This window comes from Onychomys torridus, chromosome 6 (genome assembly GCF_903995425.1).
Source record: "Onychomys torridus chromosome 6, mOncTor1.1, whole genome shotgun sequence".
In the NCBI taxonomy this organism is placed as follows: Eukaryota; Metazoa; Chordata; class Mammalia; order Rodentia; family Cricetidae; genus Onychomys; species Onychomys torridus.
This window is the reverse complement of record NC_050448.1, coordinates 120,199,463-120,223,621: the sequence shown is the minus strand read 5'-3', so window position 1 is coordinate 120,223,621 and position 24,159 is coordinate 120,199,463. Positions and strand designations below refer to the sequence as shown.

Here is a 24,159-nt window from a genome sequence, read left to right as displayed (position 1 = left end):
ACTCCACACATACTTAAGGAATCTCTATGAGGACTATATCACCTAGTCTGGTAGAATTCCTCAGACAGAAATTCTGCTTTCTCACCAGTTTCAGAAATCTTGAAAATATAAGTATAAAACATGTAATACTTTTTCCACTGGGATTTTTTATCATTGCTTTTAGTAGCCTTCTTCGGATAGAGGGTTTGAGCAGCCATGACCTCTGCAGAAACCAGCCACATACATACATTCAGGCACAACATTCTTGCACATTAAATAAAAAAATAACTGAATATTTTTAAAAGTGTATTTAAGCAAATAATAATGCCAAAAATAACTTTTCATAAAATGTGAATAGACTGTTTCAACAAGAGGAGAAATTTCTTATTGGTAATATTAGGGAATAAGACTAGAAGTTGTGAGTTAGAACCAATTGCAAAGAGTCTGAAAAGTGAGTATGACCTGTGCTGAGCCACAGTACAGGTAAACTCTTGAAGAATTTGAGAAAGGAGAAGCAATACTGTAATAAGGGGATTTCCTGAGGTGTGAAACAAACAGACCAGAAGATACACCACCCTGCCCAATTGTATACAGGAAAAAAAAAAACCAACCTTGCTGACTGGGGTTTTTGTGCCACCTGACTAATACTATAGGACAGTTGCCTAGAGCACAGAGTTCTAACAGGAAGAGGAACCGGAATCACCTCCAGCATTCCATCCTCACTTAGACTCTTTGGAAAAGTCTCCCTGTGCTTGTATCAGACTCTAGAGCTCTAGAAATTTATTCTCCTCACAATTGTGGGTTTGAGGAAGGGTAAAGAAAGAACTTCTGTATTACCTTGTAGCACAGAAAATGATCAGAGTTCCAAGGATTTAAAAATCCAACATAGAAAGAGAAGAAGAGAGCAAAGGGAAGAGAGGGGGCAATCTGGACATCAAATAAAAAGAAGGGGTGACATTTTCATGTTAGCTTCCTTAGTGAGGAAGCTAAGCCTCACACAGTAAAGCCTGACCTACTTATGGCCCAAATTACGTGTTGATGGTGATTAAGTTATGATAGCTAAAATCCAGCACCCCTGTCAAGAAAGAAAAAAAAAATCTTCCAGGAAATTAAAATGAAATTGTAGAGACCTACACTATAATTTAAATTTTCTTATCACCAAGAAAGAACTTGCTATTTCTCTCTTAACATGTAACTTTAAAAATCAAGGTGGAAGATCCTCTACCCAAACATGGTAATCAACAATTCTGACTCTCCCTTAAGAATTCAAAGTTAACAAAAAAAACCGGAATGAAACAACAACAAACCCACAAACACAAAAGCAAACAAACAACAAAAACGCATGAGATCTATTTCGGATGTTGACCAACTTTGTTTTTTTTTATTTTCATGTTTTGTTTTGAGAGAGAGAGAATAAAGTTTGGGAGGAATTGGGAGAGGGGAAGAATATGACCAAAATATATTGTATGAAAAAATTAAATAAAAAAAAAGAACTTGATGTTGCTCACCTGAAGTACCAATGAAAAACCTAGAATGAAATGTTTTTAAAAATCTAAAAACTGGGCTTGAGAGATGGCTCAGAAGTTAAGAACTCTGGCTGTTCTTCCAGAGGTCCTGAGTTCAACTCCCAGCAACCACATGACGGCTCACAACCATCTGTAATGAGATCTGGCGCCCTCTCCTGGCATGCAGGCATACATGAAGACAGAATGTTGTATACATAATAAATAAATAAATCTCTTTTTTTAAAAAAAAAAAAAACTTTTAAAAGATTTTTTTTAAATCTAAAAGCTAATACCCCATTGTACTGTTAAACTTGAAAATTTCAAGAGAGACCAAATCCACAATTGCCCAGTTAAAGCAAGTTTTATTTAATACTGGTCAGGAAGATGGACACTGGCCAGGTCCATACCCAGGATTCCCAGAGAATGGCACTGAATTATGTTAGTCAGGTGCTCATAAAGGTGGAACCCATAGGCTATGATCTTCCCTCTGCTGTCCAAACACAGGCAAGCACACATCCTGACATACTTCCTGCCTATGTATCTCCCGCCTACACATGATCAAGTACATCCTGTGCAGCTGAGGCAACCAATCTCATTCACTGAAGTGAAAACATATGAACTCACATGAACTTGTCCTTGGGCAAATGGGGCTTACAGGTTAACTTTCAGCCTTTACAGTATGCTCCTGGCATATTTTTTTTTCTATAAGGAAGATATAAGGAACTTTTTCATGATAAATTAGACATGGAAAAGTAAAATTCCACTTCCTTTATGGTTCTTCAAAGAAAATTAGTATTGATCCAATAAAATGTCTGAGATACAAAGTGAGCAGAATGGAGAATTATTAACAAAGTAAAGATAAGTTGTTCAGCTAAATTGGCACACTATGAAGCTGCCTTTTAAATATCTATGTGTACCCATGGACAAATAATGCTCTCAGCCTTACTCATCGAAGCTTCCCTTTACACTGAATGGAGAGAATGCAGAGACTCATGGCTACTTAAGGTGCTGAGAATACACGATGGATGATGGTTCAGACCCAAATAAGATGTTTATGCCGCCCCCTCAAAGAGCCAGGGAACATCAAAGAAGGGCAGAAGGAATAACAGTGCTGACAGAGAGGTAAAATGGTTAATAATGGCTTCAGAGCGTGGCACAGTCATGGCGATCATATCTACCAGCAGATGAGGCTATCTGCACAGGGCCACACAAGACTAAGCCTGTCAACAGTCAACCAGGGACCAGGGAAAGGTTCAAGGGGCGCGCTGCTGCCCAGCCTAATTACTGGCTATGAATGAATTCTCGGGAAGGAGCAGACATTGTCTTCAGCTGTGTACCACTGATGAGCCCACTAGCCTCCAACAGACAGTTCCAAAGCCATGGTCACAGAGATAGCCTGGTAAACTGAGCAGGTCATAAACAACAAAAAGGGCATGTGGCAAAGGGACTTGCAGGGAGGGTGAGGTGGCATTGACAGGAGTGGGTGGAGATGGAAGATGTGGCGAGAGTAACAATGTACATTATGAAACTTCCAAAGAACCAACTTATTTAATTAAAACTTTCTGTGGTTTACTCTCCCTCAACAGTGACCAGCAAAGTATGATATAAAAAGAAATCTATTCTTTTATTACTAGGAATATTCTAATAACTTGACTTTATCAAATTTTCTTAAATTTACCAAACACTTTACAGACTTTGAGTTTCAAGCTCATCTCATCCTCCCTAATTTTTTATTTATACCATTATTGCTTAGATGATAGTCTAGATAATAATTAAATTACCCTTTAAAATGGAGGGAGAGCTTTAGCACCTCTATCCATTTTATTATGGTTTTATTTCCAGGTCCCATTGTATAGAAAGTACAAAGTCTATGTGTATATTTAGGAAGTTAAATAAAATTGGGAAGCAATATATTATGTCTCAGGAAGAAAATGTGCTGTGTTTTGTAATACTATTGGTCACTTTAACCATTACCAAACAATAAAACTGCTGTATAAACTGGCCAGGTATTTTTCCATACTTGAACATTGACCTTTACACAGTCAGCATCTGTGTCTTGGGGAAGTATATATAGACCTGGCAAGAGGCACAGAGAAAGAAAAGCCTGTGAGCAACCAGGAAGGAGTGATGGGACTCCCCAGGGGTTTTGTTTTCCTCCTAGTCCTGTACCTGCTTCAGGAGTCAGACACTTCCTTGGTGAGGCTGAGTGAGAATGGCTATGAGGATGTTATCATTGCTATTGATCCTGCTGTGCCAGAAGATGAAACAATAATTGAACGAATAAAGGTAAGAAAAAGTGGGCTTTCTTCTGCTTGAGTTTTGAAGAATAAAAAGGTTAATAGCAATTGTCAGAGTTACTATGGAAATCTCTGAATGCTTTGGGAAGTTTAAAAATTGTGTAGACAGTTTTGGAATGCATAGAGTGAGAGGAAGTCTCTAAAATGCTCTAGATGAAGGTTCTAGAGGTTCTGGAAGGGATTCTACCTTCTAGTCATGAGATCCAAGACCAAGCAGAGGCCTTTCTGATCTTGTTTCCTTATGCATAATTTAGAAGTTGAATTGGTTCTGATTTTGTAATGTATTTATTTATTGTGTGTGTGCACATTTATGTCTATTATATGCTTAAGGAAAGACTAGAAATTAAAATAAAAAAGAACTATAGGGATTTCTATTCTTTTTTAGAGTCATCACTAATATCAAAGTGAGTGGAATAATAGGTTGCTGTGGAGTATGCAGAGTCAGGAAAAGGTGACAGAGCTGAGTGTGGCTGCAATAAAAAAGAGTATAAATAACTGTTTCCTGCAGGATACCCAGAGAAGCCCTCCCTCATGGTGTGACATCTGAGCAGACCCCAAGATAAGGAAGAGAAAAAGATGAGAGCAGCTTCCTGGGGGTGATAGCATCTTATGTAGTCAAAGAAATAACAGTGAATAAGCAGAAGGGGGAGAGGCTTAAATGAAGCTGGAATAAGTCACATGCAGCGGCAGAGCCCAGACCACCAGAAAGGACATTTTCACTTTTTCTCTCAGTGATGTGAGACTCCACAAAAGAGATCTTAGCAGAGGTCATGTACACTTTGCTACCTATTCTAGGACCTAAACTATAGAAGGCTTGGACTTATCCCATGCACCGTATAAACGTTGTAGTGTAGGGGTGCAGAACAACCCAGGCTGTAGCTGGTGAATAGGGATGTTGATAAAAATGATGAGATAGCAGTAATGATTAAAGCATATGGCTCTGAATGTATTTTGAAAGTATCAAAGACTTTTTTGTTAATTTAGACATGTGTGGGAAAGGGAAAGGTAGAGAGAACACGTTAAGAGGCAAAAAAAAAAAAAAAAAAAAAAAAAAGCTTCACAACTTTGCCTTAAATACTTGGGTAGAATTTTCATCAGATGGAAAGGAAAACTCTAAGAAAGAGATGGACCAGTCTGGGGTAGTGGGGAGGAATTAGCTTAGTGTAGTTTCAGATTGAGGTGCTTTTTAGACATCCAGGATGAAGAGACAGGGATCTGAATCCAGAGTGAAATGTAAAATGTGTGCTTAGATAAAAATTGGATATTAGAATAGCTACACCAGCTTGTTTCTGAGGTCCATTGGATTGGAAAATCTTTTCCCAACCCTTTACTCTGAGGTAATATCTGTCTTTGAGATTGAGATGTGTTTCTTATATGCAGCAGAAGGCTGAATCTTGTTTTTGTATTCATTCTGTTAGCCTGCATGATTTTATAGGTGAATTGAGTCCATTGATACTAAGATATTAATGACCAGTGATTGTTAATCCCTATTATTTTTGGTTTTGGTGGTGGTGGTGGTAGTAGTGCATGTGTGTATTTCCTTTCTTTGGGATTTGCTGGTGTGAGATTATCTATTGCCTGTATTTTTGTGGGTGCAGCTAACTTCCTTGGGTTGGAGTTGTCTTTCTAGTACTTTCTGTATGGTTGTATTTGTAGATAGGTATTGTTTAAATCTGGTTTTGTCTACAGGGTTTCTGACATCTCTCCATGACCTAAGAACACACTGCTATCTAAGTTAGATAGCAGGTGGACCATGGAGACTATAAAGGAAATGCAGTCTTTGGAGTTAGATAGTACACAACCTACACAGTTGTACACAGCAAGCCTACTGGTTCAATCCATAACTCAATTTGAACCATCAAAACACTGCTATCTCATATGTACACAGAGACCTCTTTTTCTGGAACATGACAGACTAAATATCTCTCTTTAAAAATGGGAGGGTGTATACAGGGAAAGAGGGAATTCTTTTATCCTCCTTCTGTGTGTGCTGAACAAACTCCAACTTGCTTTAGAGTTCTTAAAAGCCTTCTTGCATCAGCCCTTCATTTCTCTGGACCCTGGCCTTCTGATTAATCTCATGACTGCTCTAATCAATTTGCTGACTTCTTGCAACACATATAAGTCAGAACACTGGATTCTTAGAGTAGATCAGGAGGAAAGATGGAGGCCTTGAGGAGCAGTTCTGATGTGGGCTTCTGTTAAAGCTGGAGGCCCCAAAGTGGTCTGTCTTGGGAGATACAGCAGTGGAGACTGAGATGGCTCCTGAGAGAAGATATTATTACTTTTACTTATTTTCCTTTATTTTATATTTATTTATATTTTACTTACCACTGAGAGCCCTGATTGTAAGGAACTGGTTGTCTTAAATGCTTTTCACCCATTGTTTACCTTTCTTAGACAGGAACTCTGGAGAGAGAAATTCTCTTATAAATCACAATAACTTTGAACTCAAGATCCTGGGTATAATTGGGTACTTTCACTTTGGGAGCAGAACAATTCTGAGCTATAGAATTTTCTACTATACCCATCACCAAGTGTCCACTCTTCCCACCTCTTCTAGGAGTGCAGAAAGAAAGCCCCATCCTAATAATGACTCCTGTGAGCTATTCTCCTTAGCTTGCATCTACTAAAGCTGTTTTTGACTCAAGTTTCTTGAAATCAGGAATGGCATCCAGCAGTCTGAGAATACCTCTTAGTTCGTTCCAGATTTATGTCCATTAAAGAGTAGGGTAACTGGGCTTCAGAGTATTCTATAAGTCAACCAGAAAGTGGTAATACAAATATTAGAAACAAATGACTCGAAAGTGTATGTTCTTATGAATTACTGTAATCACCAAGTACAAGCAGCTAGCCATCTTTTGAGATAAGAGGACAGAGGTCTTGGAAGCCTTTCCAAGAGCAGGGTGAAGCCAGTTTTGAATTGACAGGTTAGAAGTGTGGGTGGAGACCACTGATGAATGGTCGTAGTGAATGGCTTCTTTGGTAGTAACTACCTAAGGGAGAATGCCTGAGATGAGTGCCTGCAGCATGACACCATCCTGGCTTGGCCATCTACCTCTTCTTCTTTTTCCCGTTGATAATAGGAAATGGTGACTACAGCATCTACATACCTGTTTGAAGCTACAGAAAGAAGATTTTTTTTCAAAAATATATCTATATTAATTCCTGAGAGTTGGAAAGGGGGACCTCAGTACAGGAGGCCAAAGCAGGAGAGCTACAAACACGTAAGTGTCAATCTTTTCTCAAACAAACAAACAAAAGAATGTTTTCTGGTACTTGCAAGTTTTGCTGCAAATTGATTGATTCAGAGTCTTTCTAACATGTTTCTTCTGTTCTTCAAGTTTTGATGATCTTTTTAACATTCTCAGGCAGATGTTAAAGTTGCACCTCCTGCCCTCCCAGGCAGAGATGAGCCATACACCCGACAGTTCACAGAGTGCGAAGAGAAAGCAGAATATATCCATTTCACTCCTGACTTTATACTGGGGAAAAAGGAAAATGAATATGGACCTTCAGGTGAGGAGTTTGTTAAAACATTACATGCTTGCAACTCTACACTCAGATGAACCAAACAGAAGTTGGGACAGTTCTTAGATCTAAATCCGGATTTCTCTATTTATTACCTGTGTGGCAATAAACAAGTGGTTTCTTCCTCTGTGCTTATTCCAGATAGTTTAAATAGTCTCAAAATTTGCCAAACTCATGACGCAGTAGCCAGTATGAAGGCTTTTCCTTTCTACGTAGTCTATAATAGCATAGCTCAATCTTTTTTCATTATCAGCCCCTTCAGGCTGTTTTTCCCAACATTGCGCCCTCAAAATACCTATACAGCAGTTACTGCATATATGACTAGGATGTTCACAGGCTTGGTATTTAGAAAGCCATAAACCATTATGCTATGTGAGACCTCTGGCTCCCTAAGAACTGAACACATGGGGTCCAAGGATTGAACTCAGGTTTTCAGGCTTGGTGGCAAGCACCTTTACCCACTGAGCCATTTCACTGGCCTGGAAATTTTTGAGATATAAAATTCTCCACTTGAATTATGATCATGTATTTGAAAAATTTCTCATAGGAAAAGTGTTTGTCCATGAATGGGCCCATCTTCGCTGGGGAGTATTTGATGAGTACAGTGAAGACCAGCCATTGTACAGTGCATCATCAAAGAAGATTGAAGCAACCAGGCATGACTCCTAAGTATCCTGAAATGACCTTAAAATAGGCTTTTAACTGCCCTATGTTCCTTTCCAATGACAAGTCTTCATTTTTGTCCCAAAGCAGATAACAGATGCAACATCATAGGCCTGTTTTATGCTTATTTTAGACCATTATCCCTGAAGACGATGACTGTCTGTGTAAAACAGACATAATTTCAATGCCAAGCATTTTTTTGGCTATTTGACATATTTTATTTACATATCTCTCCCACAGATGCCAGAACTCACTTAGACCAGGTATATGCTGAGACATCAAACTTATTCACATTGCATAATGGGTGAAAGCGGCTAAGTACTGTTAAATGTTAGATGGCTAAGAAATCAAGCAACTGCAAGGAGCCGGTTCAGAACTTCTTTGAGATTTATAAAGATCATTTTAAAATATCAACATAGCATCATAGCTAATAACAGACCATTATCTTGATTCTGAAATTAAGAGACCAGAATTGTTGGGAGAAATTAATTTAAAACTTGGTGTTAGCAGCCTCATCAGTGTTCAAATCCTCCCGGTTTGGGGTACTTGCCACAGGGTGAAGTGAACGGCACAGAACTAACTGCCGTACAAGCCCTATTGCCAAGTCTTAAAGGTATTATGTGCATTCTGTTTTTGTCATGCTTCTGCTAAACATCATTTCTGCCACAGAGTATCATTACAACTGGTCATACAGATGGTATCATTATGTTCCTCAATTTGGGGACAATAGTGTCATGGACATATTTGTGAACTTCCCTAAATGACTAGATTAAATCTACAATTCACCTGCTGAATTTGAACTGCAAGCCAATGAGAGTTGCAGCTAAAGCCTGGTGTATCTGTTATGATTGCTGCCTATGCCCATCCCATGCAGTAACACACGAACCCATCATTTTTTATTCCATTGCCTTTCTCAGCAGTACCTCACTCTGGTTCCAGCCACATTTTCCTCTGGATAAAAAGATACTTCGTGAATAATCACAGAACATGTAGTCTTGTGATGCCCTACTCTTTAGAGGATACTTCTAAAAAAAAAAAAAAGAAGAAGAAGAAGACTACATTGAACACCAAGCTAGCTAGAATAAGTGGTTCACAAGCTCTCTCATCCAGGTTCCTGTGAGCAGTTATAAGGCCAACACGGGATGTCTAATGAAAAGACCCACAGCTTTAATTCCAGCTGTGAACCTCACTGTGTATATCTGGAGCCTCTCTTTAGGTTTTTCATTACAATTTCTTGAAAAGCACATGGTTACTCTGATTGCCCGCTTAGCCTTGGCCATCCATCAGTGTGGAAAGGTCATGCATAGACACAGACATAGCATGAACTAAGTGTGAACACACTTTTCAAATAAATGTCAGTTGTCTCTAAGATTCACTTCCATATTTTTAGGTGTTCCACAGGTATTACAGGTATGAATAGAGTCTACAGATGCCAAGGAGACAGCTGTACAAGCAGAAGTTGCAGAACTAATTCCACCACAAAATTATATGAAAAGAATTGTCAATTCTTCCCTGATAAAGTCCAATCAGAAAAGGCATCCATAATGTACATGCAAAGTATCGATTCTGTAAGTCTGCCAGTTGCTTGTCTGATTTCATTCATCTTAAAGTTATGGTAATGTAGATGAAAGTAAGGCATTATACATTGCTAGGCAACCACTCCCTGGAAATTCAGTTGATCTTAAATATGACATGAGGATTAAGTCTGTTAATGTAGAGTTCACTGAACATTGGCTGGCACACAGTAAGTTAAGTACTCATCTACTATTATATCATATTCATACTACTGTATATTAATAACTAGATAATTATTGTTAACTATTATAACATTAAATCTACGTTAGTGTTAATTATATTAACTTGAACAATGCATATTTGTTAAATACAATGTGCTCCTCCTTTCATCTTCTCTTTTTTTTTCTGTTTTTTTCGAGACAGGGTTTCTCTATGTAGTTTTGGTTCCTGTCCTGGAACTCGCTCTGTAGACCAGGCTGGCCTCGAACTCATAGACATCCACCTGGCTCTGTCTCCCGAGTGTTGGGATTAAAGACGTGTGCCACCACAACCCAGCTCATTTAAAAAAAAGTTTTTCATTGAAATTGAACCCTCCCAACAATAACCTCATTCAAACCATTCCCAAGTTAATAGCCTCTTTTTCTTTGATTTCTGTTGACACATACATAATTATGTGTACATGCATGTATATTTGTGCACAAATATATTTAAATACAGCCTGCTGAGTCTGTTTTCATTGATAATGTATATATGATTCAAGGAGGACCATTCTGCATTGGACAACTGATAAGGGGGTTCATCCTAGGGACAGTCTAATTTTCCTTCTCCCAGCCATCATCAGCAGTTCTTTGATTAGGGGTAGGACCCCATGAAGGTCTACCTCTTCCACTTTAACATGTCCATTGAAGTGGCCATTTTTTAGGGCTTGTTTATACAGCCATCTCTAGTAGACTGTTTCACAGCAGACTTCCTGGTATTCTTGCTCTTACAGTCTTCCCACCCCCTTTTCATGATGTTTCCTGAGTCATATAGATCATAGCAAGCTTTTTCTTGTGGACCACAAACCAGCTCCCAAATCATGACATTGAGACTTATTATTAGTTATGAATTCTCAGCCTTAGCTTAGGCTTGTTTCTTGCTAGCTCTTATAACTTAACTTGTTTCTCTTTATCTACGTTTTGTCTCAGGGCTTTCTTACCTTTTCTTTTGTATATTTTACTTTCCTGCTGTCTCCATGTCTGGCTGGTGACTGCCCGGCTTCTGGCCCCAGGCATGTCCCTCTCTCCCTTGTTCTCTTCTCCTTCTCTCTCATTCTTCTTGAGCCTAGATTTCTCCTCCTATTTATTCTCTCTATCTGACGGCCTCCCATCCTTCTCTCTGCCTAGCTATTGGTCATTCAGCACTTTATTAGACCAATCAGGTGCCTTAGGCAGGCAAGGTGAAACAAATGCAGCACATCCTTACATAGTTAAACAAATGCAGCAGACACAAATGTAACACACCTTTACACAGTTAAAGTAATATTCCACAGCATAAATAAATGTAACACATCTTTACATAGTCAAATATTCTACAATAGATACAGGAAGTGTAATGTAGAAGTATCCATTGGGGCTGGGCTCCACATGATCTGTTGATCTCTGCATTGTATCCAGTTGTGGTTTTCTGTAATGGACTCCACTTTCTGTAAAAAGAGGCTTCTTTGATGAGTGATGGCAGCTGCACTTATCTGTGTATGTAAGTATGAGGGACAAGAAACAACTAACATAATAGTTGTTGAAGTAATCATATTATTTTATATTTTTATTTAAATAGGATTCTATGCACACAACGTACATGCACACACACATGGAGAGAGGGGGGAGAGAAGTTAAGACACTTGGGCTAGCAGTGCCCCCACACAAGAACCATAGAATAACAAAAATTCTAGTACCATGTGGAAGAAACCTCCTTTCAAATGGTTGGTCAGGGTAGTTCAATCAATATATTATTGATACAGCCCTTGATTTTGTTTCATGGCTTGAGAATTAGCCTCTATTGCTGAATATACCACACATTTGGGGCACAGGAATCACATGACCTCAGTTGGATCTGACCTAAGAGCCTCCTCCCCACTGTGGTCTAGCTTCCATGGTTGCAGAAAATACTATGCAAGCTGCCAAGGGAAGGAAACAAACAGTTCTGCACAGATGCAGCACCTATGAACCCTGACAATGACCAGCATGGCAAGAAATGCATAAAGGTGTAATAATGGTACTCACATGTTGGTGGCAAGCAACAGCTGTCTAACTGGATTTGAGTTGTGCCTGGAACTGTCAATATAGCCAGCTTCTATGACTAGTGAGGTCATGGAGCTTAGCAAAGAAATGAATTCTGCCACTTTGCTAGACTAGTATAATTACTTTTACATTCTAACACTGAATATACTTTCATTTTGTTTTTCAGATAATTTTTTAATGCATGGGATAGTGATTTTCTACATTTTACTATACTTTTAGGTGATTGAATTCTGTAAAGAAGAAAACCACAATCGAGAGGCTCCAACTCTACATAATCTGAAGTGCAGTTATAGAAGCACATGGGACGTAATTAGCAGTTCTGAGGATTTTATTAACAGCATGCCCATGGAGACACCACCCTCTCCACCCACCTTCTCATTGCTGAGAATCAGTGAAAGGATCACATGCCTAGTTCTTGATGTGTCTGGGAGTATGGCTGTAAGTTCATGGCTCATTTTTTTTCAATGTAGGAATAGGGATAACCGAATAGAAAAAAAAAAAAAAAAACACCCTAAACATTGCTTGTTATGTGGATTTTTAAAAATTGTATGATGTCATAAAGTACTATTACTTCCTGAGATCATGACCTGAAATTATTAGAAAAAAATATATACTTAGAGAACGCTATCTAAGAATAGCTAACCTAAGGGTATCCATTTTGTTCCAGAAAATGTATCCTGAAAGAGATGCACTCTGAAACCCTTTAGTGAGAACAAGATATTGAAATGAAACTGGTTTTAACCATGGATCCTCTACATAATGAAAAATGAGAAGGGTTATATTAGTATATGCTTAAACTCCATTTTAGCTCAAGCAACAGGATTGATTGGCAGAATGCCTAACATGGTATCATTTTCTTTCTCAACTGTGATCTCCTCAGATGTAAAAGGAAAAGCATCTCCGTGAAGAACAAATGGCTATATGTAGTCATTCCTTCATTCTGTTATCATGCAGTGAATAGCAGGCGTTGTGCTAGACTTTGAGAGCAGAGGTGCATGTGCTTGAGAAGTTCATAGTTCCCTTAGGCTGAACTGTGGAAGCATGTTCCTGTCAAAATAGCATTTGGGACACTAGGCAAGTTCAAAGCTGGTTGGGTTGCATAATGAGAGCCTGTCTCATAAAAACAAACCAAAAAAAGCAGATTTTTTATAGTCCATCAATGCTGTCTCTCCCTCTCACTATTACCTATCTACAAGTCAGTCCTGTCCTCCAGAACTTAGGAAAGACATTCATTTCTGCCAGGAAAAGGGCTGAGTTTGTGAGTGCTGTGTAGGTGCTAACCCTTGGCCAGTTCCAAGCACTGCCTCTTGCATGTATCTGCTTCTGTATAATTTTATTGATACTGCCTGTTCCTCTCCCGATCAGATGAAGAGTTCCTCTAGGATCCTGAACCTCATTGAATCCAGAGTTCATAACATATGTGTGACCGTAAGATAGCTGCTAAAATGGACATGAACCACAAATAAGCAGGTGTAATGTGATAAAACATTCAGAATGTCTGCACAGTGGCAGTGGGGCAGACATGCTGTAGCAGAAATTAAAGCTTCATCAACGAGGGGAGGTGGTTATTGACAGAATGACAGAGATTGGTGAAGTGAACCACAATAGCACGAGAGTTTCTGGAAGACAGAAGAACACTACACACAAGTGATCCAAGAAATGTCACTGAGGAGAGAAGAGATTGCTTGTTCAGAGATGAGGAGACTACCCCAGGCAGCGTACTGGCAGGTCTATATTTAAAGGCAAAGCAGGGCTGGTGGGATACTCAGCAGACAAAAGCATTTGTCATGCTAACCTAACAATATGAGTCCAATTATCAGAAGAGAATTGACTCCTCAACGCTATCTCTGATCTCCACATGGATACTATGGTGCGTGCACACACGCACACAGGAAAAGTAAACAGACAGACAGACAGACAGGTAGAGATAATAATTAATAATAATAAAGGCAGAGGATAAATCAGTGGGTAAAGGCACTTGCAATAAGACTTGAGTTCAGAATCTGGAATTCAAATGATGGAAGGCAAGTTGTCCTCTAACCTCTACATGTGTGCCACGACATGTGTGCTGTGGCACAAGTTTCCTTGAACACCCACACACTCACCACACAGAACAAATGTAATAAAAATCACAAGAGAAAGAAGACAACAGCAGACAAGCAGGCAAAGCAAAGCTGTAGATACATAGGAGTTTTTGTTGTGATTTGGTTCAAGAAGTTCACAAGCAAATAAATTGGGGTATGGATTGCAGAAAGGACCTAGAGAAGATAAATGCATGAAGTGTACCTCCTGGGCATTCATCTAGTTAAGAGAGACATGACTGCTGGTGAGTTACCAGAAAGCCAGGGCAGTTAGCCCACTGGTGGAGAAGCAGTGAGGAGAGGTTAGGAGAAGGGGACAGGGTAGGCTGGCCTTCTCACAATTAACTGGAACTCAAGTAAGCTTCCCCTTTGAGGAGTCTGCTCCTTACTGAATTGGTCAGTTCAGCTGTGTTTGGAGACCAGGTTGGGTTTTGAACCCTAAGTTATGAATGTACCTTAACAGGAGTGATTACTGTGTGAATTGTCCGCTACAGTTTGAGTCACTGCCTTGGTTGCAATGCAAGCTCCACCTCTAATTTGGGTACTTAGCAACTGGGGATCGCTCCTTCCTGGGCATCCCATATTATATATGACCACACTTTATACCAGTTTTTTTTTAAATCACAGTTGTTTTCTTCGATAGTACAGATGAATAGTTGTAGACAATTCTCGCCAATAAACGTCATGCACTCCTTTTATGAGGTCTGCCTTTACCTTCCAGTTGAAAAATCACTCGTTTTTTTTCCATATCCTTTTTTCCTCAGAATTCTGATCGCCTCTATCGAATGAATCAAGCAGCACAGTATTTTCTAATGCAGATCATTGAAAATAGGTCCCAAGTAGGAATGGTACACTTTAATCACCAGGCCAATATTAAAAGTCAGCTGATCCAAATAAACAGTGATGCCGAGAGAAGCCAGCTTCTGGAAGCCTTGCCGACAGTGGTCAATGGGGGGACTTCCATCTGCTCTGGAATCCGAGCTGCATTTGAGGTGAAATTCTACTGCAAATGTACTTTGTTCTTTGTTTTGCTTTAAGGGCATTAACTTGTGAGGTGCTACTGCTCTTACTTGCCTCCTAATTTTGACATAATTAATCTTAAAAGGCTCAGGACAAAGAACACAAGAAAAAAATCTTTGATATATGTTCTCTTAGCCCTTGGGAGGTAGAGGCACAAGGATCAGAATTTCAAGATCATCTTTGGTAAACCATGCTGAGGACAGCATGGAAAACATGAGATCCTGTCTCAAGTAAATATAAATAAATAATTATCTCTAACTTCAACATACTTAGAACATTCACTACTGCTTATTTAAACATTCAAGAGTTTTCTAATTTGGAGCCCATCACCAATTTGTATTTTGTTTTGTTTTTTGTTTTTTGTTTTTTGAGACAGGGTTTCTCTGTGTAGCCCTGGCTGTCCTGGAACTCACTCTGTAGACCAGGCTGGCCTCGAATTCAGAGATTCACCTGCTTCCACCTCCCAAGTACTGGAATTAAAGGCGTGCACCACCACCACCCAGCTAATCCATCACCTTTTAATGCTGATGTGGATGCTTAATGCATCCAGCTGTATGTACAACAGATTTTGTATGCTGTAGGCATAAGATAGCAGGGGAAGAAAATGCAGCCTGTATTTTAAATATCTATCTATTTGCCTGGGTTTTCTGAGGTCAGATGCCACTGCCATTTAGTCATGTGAGTTTTTCTTAATACCTGTTCCCACCTATCTTTCATTTGAATAAATATCCTCTGCATTCAGGGGACAGAAAAATAATATGTTTATGTTCTCCAAGGATTACTGAGTGTAAATTCTATGATTCTAAAATAGAAATTATCTCTTCTATCCTACGCTTTCTCCACACAGTTTTTTTTTTTTTAAATTTTCTATCAGGATAGCTGATCTAGTATGATAATGGTATTCTGAATTATGTTTGCAGGTGTTTAAAAATGGAGGTTTCCAAACAGATGGAACTGACATTGTGCTGTTGACTGATGGAGAAGACAATACTGCCAAAGACTGTATTAATGAGGTGACAGAGAGCGGGTCCATAGTTCATTTTATTGCCTTGGGACCAGCTGCTGATAAAGCTGTAATAAACATGAGCATCTTAACAGGTGAAACATGATTTTCATATTACCGACTTCCAATTGCTGTATATAAATGTAAAAGTAATGCTCAACCACTTCTTCTAAGCTCGGTTCTGCAAAAGTCAGGCCAAGGATTGGAGAGCAAAGTCAAACAGACTGACCTTCTTTCCTCATCACCTCATTGTCCAATTGGCTAGCTAGAAAAGACACATAAAACTGTTGATCCACCCCACTGCTTATTACTTGATCTCCTCAGTCCAGTTATTGTTAAGACATCTCAATACAGCAACTCTTTCATCTTTCCAATTCTCTGCTTCTAATCAATTTTCTTATGAAAAAAATCTAAATGATGTAAATAAGAGTTAATAATTCCACTAGAAGACTGTACAAAATCTGTGAGTTTAAATAAGCATAACTGTAGTACCTTCCATAGTCTACAACAAAATGACACACCTCATTCAACAGAGTTTCTATACTGAGGTAATAAGGTGAGTTTTGCTTCACAGTTAGGATATATTAAATTCAATTAACATTTCAGAGATTATCTTAACAGTTTTCTGACAATTTAATTTGATCTATGTAGAAACTTTGGCTTTATTTTAACTGCTACCTTGTTAATCATTAAAATGAGATAAGTACACCTGTTCTATAAAAACAATATAACTTATTCTTTCACATTTTAGGAGGCAAGCATAAATTTGCTACAGATCTAGCTGAGAGCAATGGTCTCATTGATGCTTTTGGGGATCTTGCTTCAGAAAATAGCGATGTCACCCAGAAGTCACTTCAGGTCAGCATTTTTCCATCCCTAGAGGTTTTATGGTTGCTTTTGCCATAACCAAGAAAAGGTATAAGGGCAGAATACTTGAAACCATGTAGAAAGGAGACATAGGAGTTGGCTTTTTTTTAATGTGTAGAAAGAATAGAAATAAATTCTGTCTTTCTCACTTGAGATATTTGTGGTAAGTTCTCAAATAGAGAAAAAAACAAAAAGTACAAATTTTCAAAGTCAAGCTGTATTCTTATGCATGATGGATGGAAATGATTGAGGTAAATAGTGACCAGTTAGAAGCATGGTACCATCATCTGAGTTGATGGGAATTTGGGGTTAGTAGTGGCACGTGGAATACAAAGGAAAAACTGTATCCCACATTTATTTCTTCTAATGCCATTATGGGGGAAAACTGTACCCCACATTTATTTCTCCTAATGTCATTATGGGACCAAAATGACCTTGTTTTCCAAGACTTTGGTGATGAAGAGATAAAATGTGTGGGTGGCATTCACATTCCGAATCCATTTAAAGACTTGCCAGATTAACCTGGAAGTAAAACTTTAGACAATGGAGTGATGCTTTAGAGAATTTTCTTGCCAGGCGGTGGTGGTGCATGCCTTTAATCCCAGCACTCACATAGGCAGAGCCAGGCGGACCTCTGTGAGTTCAAGGCCAGCCTGGGCTACCAAATGAGTTCCAGGAAAAAGGTGCAAAGCTACACAGAGAAACCCTGTCTCAAAAAAACAAAAAACAAACAAACAAACAAAAAACAGAATTTTCTTGTTCCTATCAGGGTCAAAGGTTTAGGATGGAGTAGAAAAGATACATTTTATTCTTCCTAAAATGGTGCCCCTAAGAAACACCCACATGGATAAAGCTCAATAACGTAGAACTGCATGTTAGGTGAAATAAACAAGACACAGAAAGATGAGGTATGTGGCTTCATGTACATGTGAAATCCAAAATAGCTGAATTCATAGAAAAAAAATAAAACCATAATTGGTAAAATGTGAGAGTCAGAGAGATGTTAGGAAATAGATACAAACTTTCAGTTAGATAATAAATAAGTCCAGGAGAGGTAGTATATAAGCATACTGAATACTATAATTAATAGCATGTATCTAATATTTGGTGCAATAGATTAGAAAGTGAATTTAAGTTCTCAATGTATAGTGAAGAAAATGGTTATGCTATTTAGCTTAAATTAGCCCATTTATACTGTTTCAAAACATTATGTTTACATGATAAACATATACTTTTGTGACTTTTAAAAAACAAATTAATATGTTGGCTCTTCTCAACTAAGAATTATCAACAAAGATGAACGACTCCTCTCAGAGAAGGCCCTGGTTTTGTTTTCTCTCTTCCCAGGATTCTGTCCTTCACAACCAGTTTTCCCTCTTTTGGACAGACTCCACTCCAGTGCTTCACTCTTAATCCCATGTGAAACATCACTTAAAGATTCTCTATTAGCATCTATCCAAGAGTGCTTTTCTCAACTGTCTTTTCTATCTTCCTAGGGACTGCGCCTATAGCTAGCTGCCAATGTGCTAGGCAAGTGTCCTGCCACACCCCAGCCACTTACCTGACTTTGTTTTTCTTTGGAAACCTTTACTCTGCCTCAGTTAAAATACTCTAATTACCCCAAGTGTTGTCTTTTGGGTCATCAGCCAAATGAATAAGCATGCCATATATGCACATCCTCTACACATATACACACATACTAATCCTCTGTGGGTTTTAGTATCCTTTAATACCAAAAGTCAGCATGAGTATCTTCTCAGAAAAATAAGAATGTATAGCAAGGTCAAAGTCTCAACTTTTCAACTGATGTTTCCACTTGAAATCTCCTGTTATACACTGCCCTTTCTTCAGCTCCTGGATTTCCAACCTTACAAGGGTCACATTGCAATAAGCCTTCAGAAAAGTGGTGAATCCATTGGTAGGAAGAGACAGGGAGATTGCTAGGAGTTTGAGTCCATTCGGGATTACATGGGAAGACCAGGCCAACCATGACTACATAATAAGAACCCTTTATGAGGGAGAGACAGACAGACAGACAGACAGACAGAAGTCTAAAATAGTTCAGCATATGTAAGATTGTTTCCAGATCAAATATAAATAATTATCTCTAAAAGACAAAAGAATAAAATTACTTTCTTCTGTAGTCATTAAGTTTTGTTGTTATTGTTGTTTGTATTTTTACATTTAAACAGCTTGAAAGTAAGGGAGTCGTGTTGAGCAATGGTCTCTGGCTGAATGACACCATAATAATTGACAGCACAGTGGGAAGGGACACATTCTTTCTTGTCACCTGGAGGAATGCAGCTCCTGGCATTTCTCTATGGGACCCCAAAGGGACACAAATCACAAAATTCACAGTGGATGTGGATTCCAAAATGGCCTATCTCAGCATCCCAGGAATAGCTCAGGTAAGCCACTTGCCTCTCAATTTTCACTGAACAATTTTTTTTCCAAAGACAACAATTTTACCATCTTCAAAATGAAAAAAATTATAAACTTTCATTACCTGTATGGTCCTAAAAACTATGATGTCGAGGAAAAAGGTAAAAAGAATTTACAGATTGAGAGAAAAGAGAAGGGGCGTACGAGAACACTAAGGAGGAACGTGGAGAGTCTGTGTGACTTAGTGCGCCATCTTTTTTGTTGTTCCTCCCAGAGTCACAGAGGCTATGACACTGAGGCCAAAGAATGAGGCCAAAGCCCAGGCAGACTTATCAGAAAATTATTTTCCAATTGAGAGATCACAAAAGGTAGACACCACGCACACACACTAGCCGGCATCCCCGCCTGAACTGTCTCAGCTTCAGTGACTGAAGAATTAAGACCTTTTTAAAACCACAAAACTTCTGTGATCTATTTTTAAATCACATAATGGAAAAACTATGTAGTTGGACTCTAATTGTTTGCGGTATGTTTCCGTTGAACATTTCAGGTGGGCGTTTGGACTTACAACCTGCAGGCCAAAGCAAACCAAGAAATACTAACAATTACAGTAACCTCCCGGGCAGCAAACTCTTCAGTGCCACCAATCACTGTAAATGCTAAAGTGAACAGAGACACTAGCAGTTTCCCCAGCCCAATGATTGTTTATGCAGAAGTCCTACAAGGGTACACACCCATCATTGGAGCCCACGTAACAGCTATCATAGAATCAAATAGTGGGAACACAAAAGAGCTGAAGCTGCTGGATAATGGTGCAGGTAAGTCACGCCACTTATGTATAAACCTAAATTTTTATAGTTCAAAATGTGTCATGAGTTCCTGGGGTAGTGGTAACAACAAGTTGGGAACCTAAAGAAGTAAAACGGATTCTGAAAAATAGCAAGACCAGCAGGATATTCAATCAGGTAAGTCCTATGAAGTGCTTAGCAAGCATCCTGCACATGATAAGCATTCAACAAATGCCATCTGCTGCCAAAATTATGTTCATAATCTTGACAGGCAATGCCTGTCTCCAGCTAAGAGAGGCTCATTCAGAAGGCTGAGAACATAAGCAAGAATTCCAGGTACACGTTTCTTAGGGAAGCATCACCAAAAAGGCACGGTCAAAGGAGGTGATGCACAAATAATCAGGTGAGAGGAGTAGTGGAAGCTGGCATCCCAGCAGGGAAAGGGAGAGGATCAAGAGTGAGTCCCCCAAAACAGAACGAAGAATGGTGAGAGCCAGGACCCAGGAGAGGCTGAAATCAGTGAATAAAATAAAATAACAAGTCCGGTCCACACTTGAATTAGTAAGGATGTCTATCAGTGCATTTTGCAACATCATTTTATGTCATTTTACAATTTTGTCTTCAGCTGTATTTAACTGTTCTTGGGTTGACTTCCTTGTTTTCTTTGATTGCAAAGATAATTCCACAACAACCTCTTGCCTCTTCGAAGTCCCACAAACCCATCTACACTGCATATCACTTCATGCTTCTTGCTTCATTTGCTTGCATTTTAACAGATATGCATTTAGTTCATTGAGAAATAGGCTAATTTGAAATGCATTTACTGGAAGAAAAAAAAAGACTTTGACTACCAATAACTGAGGCAGGCATCGTGACATTTTTTTATATACAGAGGAATCATCTGGAGGACTTTCTAAAATGAGAAAATTTTAGGAGAGGCACTTCTCTGGATAGTCTAGAAAATTTGTATGTCTTAAACTCTCTAGACTTCTGATCCGATCAGTATCCAGTACAGATACTGCTGAGACAAGGACCTTACTTTCTCATGTTCTGATTAGAATGGAAAGTACATTTTGCAACTTATCAGGTGATTCCAGTACTTGTGATTTCAAGAGTGTACTTATTGATACTGCATTCCTGAGATCCTACAAGCATTTATTCCAGTAGTAAAATGGGTTTCCCTCTGTTGGACTAGAGAAATAATTGATCGAGAGAACACAATTTTTTTTTTTTTAAAAAGTAAAGAAACACAGAAGTTGCTGACCATGTAACAAAATAAGTAAATTTAGTAATCTATGATGATAATTAAATCTTGCATAAAGATGCATTTACCACAGTGGGGACCTCACATATAAAAAAAAGAAGATAATACAATAAGACTAACTAAGCAAACTTGAAAGTCAATCAATTGGCAAAGAAATTATAAGCAGAGTCTTCTAACCTCTGTGTAAGTTGGTAGGGCACAGAAAGATAAGGCATTAAAGTGTTTATTATATATTGCAATTATCGTGTGGGTAAGTGTACTACATGAGTGCAGATGCACACACTGCAAAGTGAGTCAGGATGCATGATTCAATAATGTATTATTTTGTCAGAGTGTGATGGAAACATACTCCCTTCAACCGTGAAATAGTAAGCGAGGGTCGTAAATACGCCTATAGAAGCCAATGCATGTGTTAGAAAGCACAGCAAGTTTTCATTTTTCACAGTGATTATAATTTATTTCTTTATGTCTTTAACAAGGGGCTGATACTTTCAAGGGTGATGGTGTCTACTCTAGGTACTTCACAGCTTATTCAGAAAATGGCAGATACAGCTTAAAAGTGCGGGCGGACGGAGGAGCAAATTCTGCTAGGAGCTCACAGCATCCGTCCAACAGGGCCGCCTATGTACCTGGCTGGGTCGTGAACGGTGAGTGGCTCACAGAGGCATGAACTCATTGAATAATACAATCTGAGGCTGGGTCGTGAATGGTGAGTGGCTCACAGAGGCGTGAACTCATTGAATAATACTCACAATCTGAGGCTGGGTCATGAATGTTGAGTGGCTCACAGAAGCACAAACTCATTGAATGATACTCATGATCTGGTATGATGGAGGCCCCAAACATTTTACAATCAAAATAAAACTTTCCCCACTTCTTGGTGAGTTCTGTGTAAAATTGTCTCTAAGTTAACCCAGTCTAAGCCTGGCATCCAGTAGGCACTGAAAACCTATCAGCTAACACTATGTTAGTGTAGAACACCTTACAGGGCCAACAATGATGTTTTAGCCTTTCAGCTCAGGACACAGGAAGCAGCCTACTATGCTAAGAGGACAAGTCCGAGCCCGTGGGAGAATCTGTCCTCTGGGTTATGTGAGCTTCGATGTTTTTAAGCCTTCCTCTCCTGGCTCCTCATCTTGTGACTTTAGTGGTCTTTTTAAAGCAATGGAATAAGTCAGGAGCTTTACTCCTTAGCACTTTCAGCATGGAGGGAAGAATGTTGTCTCAGTGTCAAAGATGGAACTGGCATTGATTTCCCCAGACACGTTTCTAATCAGAAATAACTTGAGAAATAAAGTAATACTTTTCTTAACGTATATATAAGAGAGGCATGGTGACACATGGCTGTGACCCCAGCACTTAGGGGACAGAGGCACGATGACAAGGATTTCAAGGTCATCCTCGGCTATATAAGTGTATTTGAGGCTAGCCTAAGATTAATGCCACCTTGTTTGGGTTTGGATTTGTTTTGTTTTGTTAATTCATATAACAAATTACATAACATTCTCATTCAATGCAGTTTTCAATTCAAAGGAAGTTTTTATCCAATTTTATTTGATACCAGCCTGGTAAGGATTCTGGAGGAAGAATTTTCTCATTAACTGAATGCTTATGATTGTAGTACATAATAAAAATGCAGCTGTTTGGACGGAGAGAGAAAGAAGAGAGGAGAAACAAGTAGGGTCAGGGAGCTGACTGAGTTCCAAATACACTAGTACAGTTTCATCCAATTTAAACTAGAGAATTTCAAATGCAGGAGAAATTAAAGGAAACCCACCCAGACCGGAAACAACCGAGGCTACTCATCCAGTCCTGGAGAATTTCACAAGAACAACATCTGGAGATGCATTTGTGGTATCCAATATCCCATCTCATCCATTGCCTGACCAGTACCCACCAAGTCAAATCACAGACCTTCTTGCCACACTTGATGGGGAAGAGATCAGTCTAACATGGACAGCCCCGGGAGATGACTTTGATGTGGGAAGAGGTAAGAACAAAGAATCATGCAGGTTTGACTTAAATGAGAGATGGCCAATGCGAGGCTCAGTCAGAAGAGAGTGATTTTTAACTGAGAACTCAGCCCAGTAGGAATTTTATGATCTGATATTTTATAATTTATCAAACAGGTCTTGCTTTGCATGCCAAGAGAGTAGCATTTAGCAGTGTTTAAAAGTCAGAACTCAGTTTTTATTGAAAAATGAATAAAACTTTTGATGTGAGCATACTTTGCATGTTAAACATTTTTGAGAATAACTAGAAAAATTTAATACAGTATGTTGCAGCAACTAACCCACACATAACATTTTTCTTAGTTCAACAGTATATCATAAGAATGAGTGAAAATATCATTGACCTAAGAGACAATTTTGATCAGGCTCTTCAAGTTAATACAACTAACCTGTTACCAAACGAAGCCAACTCCAAGGAAAACTTTTCCTTTAAACCAGAAAACAGCTCAGAAGAAAATGCAACCCACGTCTTCATTGCCATTCAAAGTGTCGACAAAAGCAATTTGACATCGAAACTGTCCAACATTGCACAAGTAGCACTGTTCACCCCTCAAGCAGAGCCTGAACCTGACGGTCCCGAAGGTCCTGGCGGAAGTCCACACTCTGGAGTTAGTATTTCCACTATTGTGCTGTCTGTGGTGGGCTCTGTTGTACTTGTTTGTATTATTTTAAGTGCCACTATTTGTATCTTCAAGAACAGAAGGCCTTCATCAAGAGCTGTGACAACATTTTGAAAAGCAACATAAATAAAAGGGTATTTCTGGATTTTTAAGTGTATCCATGTGATCATGAACTCAAACATAACTTCAAGAGGGGTTTAAAGAATGCTTTAAAATACTTATTCATGAAAACTACCAATATTAATGTTTATAATCACAACATAAATAGTAATAAAAACTATATTTTATATTTTTGGTTGTGAGCCTAGCCTTTAACGGCTGAGCCATCTCTCCAGCCCGAAAACTATTTTTAT

The 24,159-nt window shown here is 38.9% G+C and overlaps 1 protein-coding gene across 1 annotated transcript; it reads left to right on the top strand.

Annotated features, from left to right (window-relative positions):
* The first annotated feature begins 3,611 nt into the window (after positions 1-3,611).
* Positions 3,612-23,920, top strand: Clca4 (chloride channel accessory 4). The gene is made up of 14 exons (XM_036191529.1): positions 3,612-3,770; positions 6,868-7,008; positions 7,153-7,300; positions 7,860-7,968; positions 9,366-9,543; positions 11,989-12,207; positions 14,615-14,842; positions 15,791-15,968; positions 16,625-16,731; positions 18,933-19,148; positions 19,673-19,940; positions 21,654-21,821; positions 22,931-23,164; positions 23,490-23,920. The coding sequence occupies exons 1-14, from the start codon at positions 3,612-3,614 to the stop codon at positions 23,918-23,920; spliced, it is 2,784 nt and encodes a 927-aa protein (XP_036047422.1).
* The last annotated feature ends 239 nt before the right edge of the window (positions 23,921-24,159 follow it).